This window comes from Echiichthys vipera, assembly GCF_963691815.1.
Source record: "Echiichthys vipera genome assembly, chromosome: 2".
Taxonomy (NCBI): domain Eukaryota; kingdom Metazoa; phylum Chordata; class Actinopteri; order Perciformes; family Trachinidae; genus Echiichthys; species Echiichthys vipera.
In genome coordinates, this window is record NC_139827.1 from 14,590,619 (window position 1) to 14,604,146 (window position 13,528).

A 13,528-nucleotide genomic window follows, 5' to 3' on the forward strand; every position below is an offset into this window, starting at 1 on the left:
AAACTCCTTTATCTAAGTCCATCGAGTGAATTCTTGGCCTATATTGACTCTGGTTTTTGGGTCTCCGGTCACCCAGCTGCTGGGACAAAAAACCCAGTGCCAGCCTACAGTAGCTGCACCCAACAACAGACAGCCCTGGCAACCTACAATGCTGGCTGCTATTGGTTGCTACAATGGAAACAGAACGTAACAGAAAGTCATTGTCTAACCCCCCCAAAAATGTAAAATATTAATTCAGCAATACTTTCATTCTGTACCCCGAAAAACGCCTCACTGGTGTATTATTTTGAAAAAAAAAATTGTTCAAAAATATTTATGTTAATAGTTTTTGTAGCTCACTTTATACCCCTGGCAAAAGCATCAGTAGAAATAATAATAAAACACTTTTAATTATGTTTAACCATTCTTGCTGATACTCATTGACCTTTGAACTTTCTAACCGCAGAGCGCAGCAGTCGACATGGAAAGAAGGTAGTTTCATTGCTAGCTGCGTAGCTAACGTTAAAGTTAGCTAATAATCTGTTATTAAAACGTTATAATCATGTGGATTAATTGGGTCAAAACACCAAGTAGCCGACTGGTTTACACTCTTTTATCTCAGGCGGTTACTATGCTAACACATGGGTTTATTTGATAGCAACAGGGCAGTTAGCTTAGCTCGCCCGTTGACATTAACTTTATGAGAAGTTAACAGTTAACGTTCTCTAACGGTTGAGTTACGTTCTCTAACGGTTGACTAACGGTTAAGAGCGGTTCAGCGTATTACGGCTCTAAATTAATGTGGCTTTTCTTTTTTAGCAGGTTTCCTTAAAAAAAAAGCAGAAAGCATGACAGATATTGAAGTTCAGGTCCAGTCCACCTCAAAATCACCTCACGGGGGCCCGCAGCTGGACAGGAGCGGGGACAGGGACTCAGACTGCGGGGAGAGCCTTCACAACACCGGGCAAGCAGGTCAGATATGATCCAGGTGTGCTGTGACGACATAGACCTGAGATCTTCCACAGGCCCGGGACCCCAGGGGGGTCCTCATGCCCGGGACCCCAGGGGGGTCCTCATGCCCGGGACCCCAGGGGGGTCCTCATGCCCGGGACCCCAGGGGAGCCAAACTGTTTCTTTATCGTTATTTTATTTCAAAATATACATGAACGCAACATATTATTTTCGGGAGGCGTGCACAGATACAATTGAGCTTAAGGATTCAATGTGCCTTTCCAATGTATGTTAAACGTTGAAATAGGATGTTTACACATATGAATATGTTAATAACGTTCATTGTGATATCCTCACCAAGAGGAAAGTTTTTTTTTTTTATTAATATACTTTAGTAAACACTTTATAAATACTTTAATTCACAGTTTATTAAAGGTATTAAATATACTTTATTAAACACCTTAATAAACAATTTACTTCACAGTTCATTAAAGGTATTACATATACTTTATTAGACACTTTAATAAATGCTTTAATACACAATTTATTAAAAGTATTTAATATACTTTATTAGCTACTTTAATACAGTTTATTAAAGGTATTAAATATACTTTATTAAACATTTTAATAAATACTTTAATACACAGTTTATTAAGGGTATTACATATACTTTATTAAATACTTTAATAAATACTTTAATACAGTTTATTGACGGTATTAAATATACTTTATTAAATATTTTAATAAATACTTTAATATACAGTTTATTAAAGGTATTAAATATACTTTAGTAAACACTTAAATAAATACTTAAATACACAGTTTATTAAAGGTATTACATAAACTTTAATAAATACTTTAATATGAAGTTTATTAGAGGTATTAAATATACTTTAATACAAAGTTTATTAAAGGTATTAAATATACTTTAATAAATACTGTAATACACAGTTTTTGAAAGGTATTAAATATACTTTAGTAAATACTTTAATACTCTGTTTATTAAAGGTATTAAATATACTTTATTCACTTTTTTTGTGGAGATGAGCCATAAACAATTTTACATTTATATTGTTTTTGCCCATTGTATCTGTTTGTTTGGAGGGACACGGAAAACTTTGTCTACAAGAAAACTAAATACATCCCAATTAGACCCAAATACATTATTTCAACATTTGAACACGATGATAAATCTCTTTGATTCATAATAAACCTCACGACTCAAATTGGAAAACTCCACATACACAAGAAGACATTTTTCAAGTCCCTTCATAACTTTAACGTCTTCACAGCAGAGTTTAAAGTTTATATAAAAACCTGATGCTAAACAAGAAAACACATACTATCATACTTTAACTTATTTTTATTTGCCTCATCTATAGATTTATTTTGATATATATTTTTACTTTTTTTTATTCCGTGATGCCGTCCCTTTATCTGCCGGTGCCTGTTTCTATGAACACTCTGATTGAATGTACTTTTTCAATTGTGAGATCAAGATTTTCATTGAAAAAACAAAAAGATCTTTGTAAAATCTTAGTATTGTATGCACCATAAAAAGCTGTTTTTTTAACATTATTTTTTCTATAAATTGAAAACATTTACAGTGTCAGGTTTTACACACTCCACAAAGTAATCGTTCTCTTGTCAGTGACCTTATTGTACTTCCACAGTACTCGCCCACTGCTCCGCGGTCGGTGGTTCTGCTTTATCCCATAACCTTGTTTTCGCTTTATTTTACTAATATGCAACACAATTTTATACAATATTTGTAGTGCTTCTTCTGTCTTTCAGCTAAGGCAGGGGTGTCAAACTCAGGCCCGTGGGCCAAATCTGGCCCGCGTTGTAATTATATTTGGTGCGCAAGATCATATCAAGGTTCTATGAGAGCCGGCCTGCGAGTATAAAGCACATACACGTCTACTGTTCTGTTGACAAACATGAGCATCCATGCTACCAGTCTCTTCGGACAAACTTAATCACCAAAAATGGGCAAAGAAAGATGGCGAACAGGAGCTTTCAGCACCGGTGGAGGCAGATTATCTGTTTATGAATGTAAACCCCTGTTTGTCTCGTGTGCAGAGCCACCGTGGCTGTAACGAAAGACTAAAACATAAGAAACACCACGACAAGTACAAGGACCCGCACTGAAAAGGTTCAACATTACATATCTGGAGAGAAGGGAAAACATGCACATTTGCAGTCTTGACCCGCAACTTTGTCCCAGTTTTTAAATTTTGGACCACTGTTAGTTTGAGTATGACTCCGCTGAGCTAAGGAATCCTTGGCCTAAAAAAACTAAAAAACTTTGAAGTCCCCTGACAAAGGTGTATCATATTTAACTTATATTCCTTAACTGTTTCACTCATTCATAGTTTTTTGTCAAACAACCAAATCACCGCTTTAAATTAATTTGTGTGTAGAGACATCATTTGTTGCTGTTGTTATGTGCATTAATTTGTGTCTCAGAGGAGGAGGATCCACTGTCGTTGTTGGCTGTCGTTGCTCTGGTGCCTCCCTGTGGTGACCGTACGGCCTGCAGCTGTGACTGTGAGACCTGCAGCAGCTCTCAGGAGGCCTGGTGGATGGAGAGGAGCCTTCAGTCCGTGGAGCTGCAACTTCACTTCCTCCTGAGCAAAGCAGATGACTTACACGACTCCCTGGTCAATGGGTAGGCTCCTGGTTACTGGTCATAATGCCCTGGTGTCACCTGGGTATTTCTACTGGTGAGTGACTCCTCTTGTGTTTCCTGCAGACAGGGACATCTAGAGAGAGAGGCTCTTGCTGCTGCCGTGCCCGGCTTCCTGTCCACCTGTCAGCCTTTCTTTAACCAGCTGGAGTCCCACCACACCGCTCTGCCTTTTGACTTCTACGCAAAGGTAGATGTTTTCTTTAAAGGGCTGGTTCACCTTAACTTATTAAAAGCTTTTTTTTTTTTTTTTTTTTTTACCAGTGGTGATTGTTTTGGTTTTATTTGGCCAGGCTTTGGAATTAACTAAGCAGAGGAACAGAGACTCTTTTTCTGGAAAGAGATGCTGCTGTTGAATTTATTTAAACGTCCCGTCATAAAATCAAAACTGCCTGGCTAAATACAGCTAAAGTTAAGTGAGAAAATATAACAATTATCCGCTGCAGCAGCTACCTACAGAGAGTATGCCTTGCATTAATGTGTTTTTTTTTTTAGATCTGAGTGATTCAGCAGCTCGGCTAGTAGCTTCTGTATCACAAGGATGATGAATAAGTGTTTAAATTAATCATTACCAGGCTGTGTTTTAGATTTTTTGTCATTTCTAAAACTTGAAAAAAAGTGAGGGGGATGTTAAGAAACCACCTCATGTAAAAGTCCATCATTAAAACATGTTAACACAGTTTAATCAGGTATTCCTGAATATTCCTGCGTATTGTGTTTTTATTGTGATAATTCGTGTTTATATTTCTATTCGCCAGTGGCTTTGGACAGCTGAACAAAAACTCTTCAGCTGTCTCAAATAGTGTCTGGATTTGTTGTTTGTTATGGTGGAGTGCTGTATCTGTTGCTGAATGAGACATTTGTGTCAACTTCTACTGCATGTGTGCGTGTGTGCGTGTGTGTGTGTGTGTGTGTGTGTGTGAAGCGTGTGCAGCTGTCTGACTTTTCTCAGCAGCTGTGTGAAAAATTGGAGCAACTGGTGTTGACCTACGCCAGCTACGATCTCCTCTGTTTGGACGAGAGCAAGCCTCACAGGTGCACATGCACGCACGCACGCACGCACGCACGCACGCACGCACGCACGCACGCACGCACGCACGCACGCACGCACGCACACACGCACACACACACACACACACACACACACGTTTCTACTAATACAGGTTACTGATTTTAACATGTGACTGCAGCACATAACATGACAGAATAAGGTAGTGAGACATACACAGTATAAACACACAGTTATTTGTCAAAAATCTTTCATTTAAAGCAACAACAAGTAGGATTTGCCCTCAGGCTTCCCCTATAGTTGGGAGGCCGTATTTTCTTTGAATACTGTCATAAAAGTACTTTCTAGTAGTCCAACAGCATGAGAGCCAAATCACTATTGGTAGTGAATCCCTTTTCCTCCTTCAGCTCACGCCAGCGAGTGAACGCTGGGCCAATATTGATCCTCATCCACCCTCGGATTCTGTCACTATCCCTTTTTCTTTTCTTGGTCTCCTTCGACAAAACCTTTACTTTCTATGGTTTAGTTTCAGTTTCGGCCATGACATCAACACAGTCTACACGCTGTACCAGTCAACACACGGGCACACACAAACGAAGCACCAACAAAGTAGTTAGCAAAACCTGGAGCTTATTAAAAGAGTGTTTTGAAAGACTTACCAACTGGCCTCGGTACCAGCTCCTCTCGTAGTAAAGTCCATTCAAGTCGATTACCAAAGTCAATCCAAAGCCCATAGGTGCTTTGTTGTTGTTTTATGTGTAGGGACTCTTCTCATGCTACTGCAGAGGTTTGGTGTTATTTTAGCAGTATTAGTGGTTAAAAAAGACGTTTGAATGCCTTCACCGTACTGCCCCGAGTGAATCAGTGTTAGCCACGTCAGACTGTTAGCGACTCTCCGTGATTTCTCCGTTAATAGTTCATAGATAAAAAAAAACTGTCTAGATGGCTTTTCTGATGTATGTAAGTGCCGAAAAAGACCAGGGGATGATTTTGCGTTGGAATTACACTTTAAACTTATTGCAAGTTGATTTTAAACTGACTTTGGCCAGATTAATTTCTTTCCTCCTTGCTTCCCTCATCCATCTGGGATCGCTCGACTGGGAAGCGATTTCAGGAGGCTGGGCCTTATCAAAAATCCTTGTATATGATTGGATAAACCACTTGTCCGTCATCTTTATTGACGCGCTACTTCAACCACTCACATCGAAACCAACTCGCGACGCTGATGAGAGCGACGCAGGGAAAACCAAAACAGAACAGCTGACATCGTTTCCACCAACAAAAGCCTTCAGAGCCGTTCTCTGGTGTTCTTTTAAAGAAGAAATATTCTCTAGATTGGACAACACGATGAAATAGCAGCATCGATGTTGACGTCTGCTTCCTTAATGCGAGCCGCCATTGTTGTCTGAATCACAACAGTCGCTTCTCTGCTACGTCACATCTATAACACCCGCCCGGCAGTCCTGATTGGCTTGATCATTTTTTTGCGGACCCTGAAATCACCCGGCTATGGAGCGATCCCAGATGGATGAGCGGAGCCAGGCGGAGTCAAGACGGAAGCAAGGCGGAACAGAAGCCATCTGCTGAGAGTCAGGTTAAGTTGATGTACCAACACAAGGGTCTTGGAAATATATTATGAAGGATGAAAAACTTAATGGTGTTGCTTTAAGTCTGAAATCACTTAACATTTCAGGTTATTCAACCAAACACATTTACTGTATTTGGTGGAATAACCTTGTCCTGGAGGATCAACGTAACGCCAGTTGTTTTCATAGATTCTTTCCACATACTGTATCTGTCTCTTCCTTTTCTTCAATGAGATCTGGATACCTCACAGCATAGTTGTGTTTACTTAAGTCAGTCCCTAAGGTTACAGTAAAACTCAAGGAAGGGAGGTACTGAATCATGTGACTGTTGCTGCTAGAAAAACATAATTTACCCCTCAACGCCGAATCCATCTTCATACCTCTTACTGTCTAGATCTCCTGTTTGCATTCCCAGCGTGTCTCACTTCTGCATCGGTCAGAATCAGCTCGGCCCACTGAGGGTGACCACGTTCCGCTACTGTGAGCCGACGCCATACCTGGCCCAAGTAGACACCGGCCTGTACAAACGCATGCGCTGGAACGTGGAGAGACTCCGAGACGAGGAGTGGACAGATGAACAGAGCAACGACAGGGAGGCAGAAATATTCAGCGACACAGAATAGTGAGTCTGGGTGATATTTTCTTACTTTCTGTTTCTACATTTTTGATAGTAGACTGTTTTTCCTTATTCATACCAAAATATATGACCCATCATTTTACTGCATTGCACTGCTCCCAGTAGACCACACACCCCAAAACAATAATGATAAACATTGACAATAACTGCACTATAATATTCACCAAATGGGTTCACGTCAGCGTGATATACTTAGGTTGAATTTCAATCACAATGTGCAGTAGTAATATTAATATTTTTTCCCCTGTGCCTTTGTGTGAATTTAAACATTTAAAGATATTGTATATATTGTTCCTGTTATTCTTGCTGTCCACTTTGCTGCTGTACTATGGTAATTTACCCTTTGTGGGACTAACAAAGGAATATCTAACATGCATCACTGTAATTCATCCAGTTACTTCCTGTGCTACGAGGACATTCCCAACGCACACGCAGAGGCTGGCAGAGATATCCAAGGTGTCTCTCATGGTAACGTGGTGAGGATGTGGTCCATCGGTCAGTGGGTGCAGCTGATCCCAGACACAGATGACATCTATGACTGGTATAGTGGTTTTACATTTATTCATTCGTTGTTCTCTAGCTGCTTTTACGTTAAGACATTTGTCACTGCCCAGTGGTCTCTAGTCAAAGCAAGGCAGTCCTCACATTTGTCAGATCACAGATCAGAGTCCTGCACAGGTCCGATTGTCACGACCCCCCTGACCAGGATGCGCCATCCGCACATGAGCAGTTAGTTATGCAACCAAATCTGTTGACACAAGATCTGCAGCCCAACACGAAACTGCAGATCCTTTAATAGTTGTTCACTGTTCAAAGGATTTGTTTAGGCAGCACGTGTAAAGTCGTCGTTTGGGCCATTTCCTACATGTGAAGCTATAAGACAATATTCTAAAACAAAGTTAATTCAGGAAAAACACTTTTAAACAATGGTTTTCTTATTCTCATAGTATAGAGGAGCACGTACAGTATATATCCACAGTTAACATACCTATTTATGCACCTGATTGAAGTGGCTCTCCCACATTATTACAATAATGGGCTGAAAAGAATTGATGCAGTCAGAGAATTACACGTTAAATCATTATTTTACGGCAAATCACCTATTTTGCCGGTTACACGGTGGTAACTAGACCTGACGCAGGACTCCAAGTCAGTTCTCATGTCTGATAACTTCACAACAGTTTTCTTATGTTGTCTTATCTCATATACGTGTTCCTGCTCCTGCCAGGATCATGCACGAGGTTCCTCAGGCCGACTATCACAGGCTGTTGTTTCTGGGCAGCAGTGAGCCGTCCAGCAGTAATGCTACAGAATACCTGCAGCAGCTGCTGTTGTCACACCAGACAGAGTGATGACGGTTTGTGTGTGTGTTAACAACCACGACACCCGTCTCCGGGATACACCCTGGACCATTTTAGATCACACAGGACAGTGCAGATAAGTCCTCCAGCTGGTTTTTAAGCAGATGTGTTATGTTGTGTTTGTGGGAGAGTCTAAGGTTGAACATGTGTTTTCATATGTTTGTGAATATCTGCGCTGAAACACCCAAGCTTAAGTCACAAGCAATCACATGACTGTGAAGCGTGTGAGAGCTTCAGCCAGTGACTTGGTGCATTCAGGGCCTGTTGGTTTTTTCCACATTTAAAGCTGAAGAGGCCTCTGTTATCATAATACACCGACACCAGTGTTGGTTTTTATAGTTTGTTGAACTGATGTTTGCCGCACAATATTTTGTCACTTTTGTTCAGTGTGTTCATGTTGAAAAGATTTCATAGGAGATTGTAAATATTTTGTTTAGTTTTACATTTTTTGTAAGAGTTCACATTTTTAAAAGCCTTTTGTAGTGTTGTAAAGAAGTACAAAAGTGTTATTTAAAAAAAAACATTTTATTTACATGAAACGTTGTATTGAAATAATTACACACAATCACAGAATTCTGTCTTTCACAAAGTTCAAATAAACTTTACATTTTTAAACAAGCTGCCATCATTTGGGCTCCACAAGCGGGAGCGCCCATTTACTTCATTTCAACGAGTTCATCAAGCCATTTGTATTAAGACTCACAGGCGTCACTTAATTTTCAATAAATTATATCTAAATGTGAGATTTAATAACTTTGAGCATGAGAGACAAATGAAATTTGTGCACTCATCCTTTAGTCTACTGTGTTCAGTTTGACCATGTCAGCTCATCGGTTCTGTTGACTGGACATAAAGACAAATACAAAGGTAATTAACTTACAACACAATTAAATCTACCATTTAAAACATCCTTCATTTTCTATTCAATAAAAATCTATATATAATTCTTAAAGGGCTACTACTAGATCTCTAAAGTACAAAAGTAAAGTGGAGGTTCCCTTCATTACAGTGAGCAGTCTTTTTAAACAATAAGCACATAAATGCTTACGAAAATACTACGCAGAACATTTAAGAAAGCACATTTAAAAAGTCCAGCTTTGTCAAAAATGCAGTAAGCATGATGCGTCCTACCTGGAGGACGCGAAAACAAACATACATGAGCGTAAAACACCTGCTCGCTTTTCAGCTGCTACACATAGGCTTTGATACGAGCGGTGGTGGGAGTTTTCTTTGCTGGAATCAACTGGGAATCTGTTTAGAGCCAGTTTAAGGTTAAAGCACCAGATGCAGATTCATACTTGGCTCACTGCTTTAAATGATCAAACAAAAGAAATCAGACAGGACAGCAAGCCAAGAAACTACTGAATGTCCTAAAAATGTCCTCGTCACTATCGTGCAACAGACTGACATTAACATACAGCGCAGACATGAACATTTACGTCACACACACTTGCGTACCATTATCTCATCACAGTTTCAACAAAGTTAAATACTCAGAATAACCTGATATTGATCCTTCCTCGTGTCACACATAAGGTGACCCCTGACCTTCACAGCAGTATCGGTTAAACCCCAGAGTTAGTTACTGTCTTCTAATGTAAAATATGCGCACTGCACCAGCGTAGAAAATCTTGTATAATAAGCGGCTATCATCTGTCTGTAGTTTCTGACTGAAACAACCTCTAAAACATGAGCATGACAACCTCAGGCAGACTACACATATGGTAGAAGTTAATGTGGCTCCAGAACAGTGACCAGCAAACAGGTAGCCTTCAGCAGTAAATCTAATTTAACCAACAAATGTAATCTCTCAACACAGATAGATGCACATAACTAAAACCTCATTAGTCCCTGACACTGGTGTTTCACAGGGAAATGCTTACACGTCTTACTGACCTTTGGTAACAAACTGTAAGATCCAAACAGCCCAGACTGAGACCATGTAGGGAAATGTGCAGATCATCTCTAATCGATACATTTCTTTGACCTCAGTTTAATAAATTACGACAAAAGTAAGTTGTGTACATCGTAGCCTCTATTATCAACTTTTTCAACTTAATTGATACATATAAGTGCAATCTCAGAAAATTGGGAATCAGTGTTCTTTTATCACTATTCAGTAGTATATTCAGTGTATTCTCATTTTAAAATAAAGTTGATAAGCATGCGCGTCAACACGTATAAACAGTTTCTATTCAAATGGCTGCAGGTGAGAAACACATAGTAAAACAACCAAATCTATCAGTCAGTTTACCTTTGATTGATAGTGGCCATTTGGCACAGTCGGTGTGCATGCGAGATTGTGGCCACCCTTGGCACAGAGATTTGGCATAATGAAAAGTGTCCGGTTCCCAACCCTGTCAGTCAGTAGCAGTGATGCACCACATGAGATCCTGTCAGTGATCACATGGTTTCAGGTGTGTGTGAGTTTAAAGCATTGTAATGTAATATTAGTCAGTGTAGAGCTTGTGTTTGCTGTGGTGTTGGATTTCGAGTGAGTTTCAGTGCGGTGTCACATTTTTGTTTGTCTACTTGAAATGAGACTCAAGTTCTTCGCTGGCAGCACCAGAGACTTTCTTGCCCTGAGTGCAGACTCGTAGGCAGCATCCAACTACCACTGTGGACACTGAGGTCATGTGTCCTTGATCATTTTGTTGTTTATTTAATTTGGGAGTTTCCGCAACTTGAGCAGTTAACATTTAACAATTAAAATGATTCGTTCGACAGGCTGATTCACGTGTTTATAGTATACTCAATATACTGAATTCTACTACTTTAAGACCAACAAAAGGAAATAAATTAAAAGCTAGGGCTTGGTATTCATATAATTTCCTCTATGTTAATTTGGGGTATATGAACGTTCATTTCACTTAAAACATGCTAAACTACTCGATGCATCAGTGTCAAAAGTGGTGCCTTAACAGCCTTGAGTTTAAGTTTGTCTTTAAGTGAGGACATATCTGATTGAGGATTAAGTACACAAGCCTAACAATATGACTTAACACTTAAAGGGGACCAAAAATATAAGTAAAAACTGCTCCATAGACAATGAATAGGGAAAGCAGCTCCAGACTTCATACTTGATGACAACTCATGTTTGAAACTTAATTCTCTGGTTTCTGGCTTAAAGAGAAAGTAGCTCATGCATGCAATACAATGTGTCAAATTTAAAAACGGAATAAATACCATATAAAAAAATTAGTTAAATTTGGAGCATAGTGAGAACTTGGACTCTTGACCTTTGTATTTTTAAAATCCCTAATCTGGCCCAATCTGCATGTAGACCAAAAGCAGACTGCAACCACAATCCAATCTCCCACTTTCTATGTCCTAAATCTTACCGGTTACTTTGTTGGGAGTGGTAGCTAGCACTACTGGAGAGTCCTGATTCAGGGCAAGAAAGTTGCTGACCTTTTATGTTTTTTTTGCATGAATAAATAGTATACATTTTTGGAGAAACAGCCAACAACTGAACTGCAGCACCACCAAGCACTGGCATCTGTATTGTATGTGCTTTTTTGTTTTTTACAGTAAAGTCAGAGATCCCTGCCTCTCAAGTGAACCTATAGCAGTGGTCCCCCAACCTTTTAACCCTATGACCCCTTACAGAAAAGCTCCATTTGTTTTTATGACCAGATCAAAAAAAAAGTGATCATTCTTTCTCAGATTACTGCATTTGAGTACTTAAATTCATTCAGTAGTTTTAAATAATTCAGTAGTTTAAAAGAAAAAAAGAGCAAAGATTAGAGCAAAGTGTGAAAACATTGTGTAGCAGAAACAGGTTTTTGTACCCTTCAATCTTGTGAGCCCTTATTACCGAGCCCAAATATTTCAAGCCATCTGTAAAGCTCTTCTCCTTTAGTAAATATTCATTTGCCCAGTTGTGTGTACAGTAGTAGGAGAGTAAATGTAGACTACTCTGAATACATGTGCTTGCCTGGGTCCAGACCGTTGAATCTGCCCACTCCGAGTTGACGGAGTGCAACTGGTTGACTATTACGTTTGATATCATACACTACATGTGTCTCTTTCGGTCTTGAATTCCCATGTGTATGTGTGCGTAATAAACAGCACTTGTGTCGCCTGCCCTGTATGAGTGTTGTTAATGTTTAACAGTACTGCAGATGTTGTGCTTCGTCATACTCTCACTTCCCTCAGTGATGGGTCTCCAGCTCCACCACTGTCCACTCTCCCTGCGGGGAGCTCCCTGTTGCCTCTGGGGAGAAACTACTAACGGAGGTGACAGTGGCCGATGGAGGGGTGAGTGGAGGCAGCAGGCTGGGCCACAGGCTGCTCTCCAGGGGGCTCAGTGTGCCTCCTGCGCCCCCTGGCAGCAACAGCAGGGAGGAGCAGCCATCTCTGTTCAGCAGCAGGGTCTGATTGATCAGCTGCTGGACTATGTCCACTTTCTTCCCCCAGTCCAGGTCAAGGGGTGGAGGTCGATCTGGAGAGTCAGGAGGGCAAGGGGAGGAGCTGTCTCCATCCTGGGAGGGGTTGCTGGATGTCTGAGGGGAGTCTGGGCGAGGAGGAGGGCTCTCTGTAGACGGGGAAGAGTCTCGATGTTGGTCTTTATCTGAGGTCACCCTTTCACACTCAACCATCTCTTTATTGGAAATCTCTTGTTTGGGCTCTTTCTTCTCCTTAGTGGAGTTGAGCTCCTTTATTCCTTCTTCAACTTCAGACTCCTCTTCATCACTATTCTCCAGGGCTTCATAGATGGTGCAGAGGCCAGAGGAAGGGGACAGCAGCACTGTCTGACCTTTATTGGACTGTTGCAGCTCTTGCTGCCATTGCATGATTTGCTGTCTTTCCTTCAGTTCCTGTTGTTGCTGCTGCAGCTGCAGTTCAAGGTCCCTCCTCTGCTTAAGCTCCTCTTCCTTCTTTGTCACCTCTGCCTGCTCCCTCATCTTCTTTTCCAGCTCCTCTTTATTCCTTTTTATTTCCTCTTCAGCTTCATCTTTCTTCTTCCTCTGTTCCTCTTCCTCCCTTCTTTTCCTCTCCTGCTCCGCCTCCTCCAGCGGTCTGCTCTGCTGCTCCCTGCGCTGCTGCATCTCCAGCAGCTGTCTCTGGTGTTGCTCCAGCCTGCGGAGCTGTGGGCTCAGCGCCTGCTGGCCGAGATTCCTGGGTGGAAGGTCAGCACAGGTCAGCTTTGGCGGGTTGACGGCAGCGGCGGCGGCGTGTGGTTTGACAATGTCGCAGTAGGTTCTGGGGTATGTCGAGTGATCGCGCCGGTGAGGGTGCGGTAGTGAAGTGAAGCCTGTGTGTGAGAGGAAGCGGGAAGGAAGATTACAGTAGCTTGATGTGATAAAACAGGTC

The 13,528-nt window shown here is 40.9% G+C and overlaps 2 protein-coding genes across 2 annotated transcripts in view; one reads left to right on the plus strand and one right to left on the minus strand.

The window, feature by feature from the left end:
• Window positions 1-827: 827 nt before the first annotated feature.
• cUnh19orf67 (chromosome Un C19orf67 homolog) lies at window positions 828-8,203 on the plus strand (the record flags this gene model as incomplete). The annotated part of the gene is made up of 7 exons (XM_083937001.1): window positions 828-951; window positions 3,400-3,601; window positions 3,686-3,809; window positions 4,545-4,654; window positions 6,630-6,836; window positions 7,246-7,392; window positions 8,080-8,203. 7 exons carry the CDS (start codon window positions 828-830, stop codon window positions 8,201-8,203), a joined length of 1,038 nt encoding a protein of 345 aa, XP_083793127.1.
• A 4,163-nt stretch (window positions 8,204-12,366) lies between these two features.
• prr36a (proline rich 36a) overlaps window positions 12,367-13,528 on the minus strand; it is a gene marked incomplete at its 3' end in the record, with an annotated part of 28,613 nt that continues 27,451 nt past the window's right edge. The window contains exon 6 of the mRNA XM_083937009.1: window positions 12,367-13,469. Coding sequence (XP_083793135.1) covers window positions 12,367-13,469 — 1,103 coding nt within the window. The remainder of the gene's footprint in view (window positions 13,470-13,528) is intronic.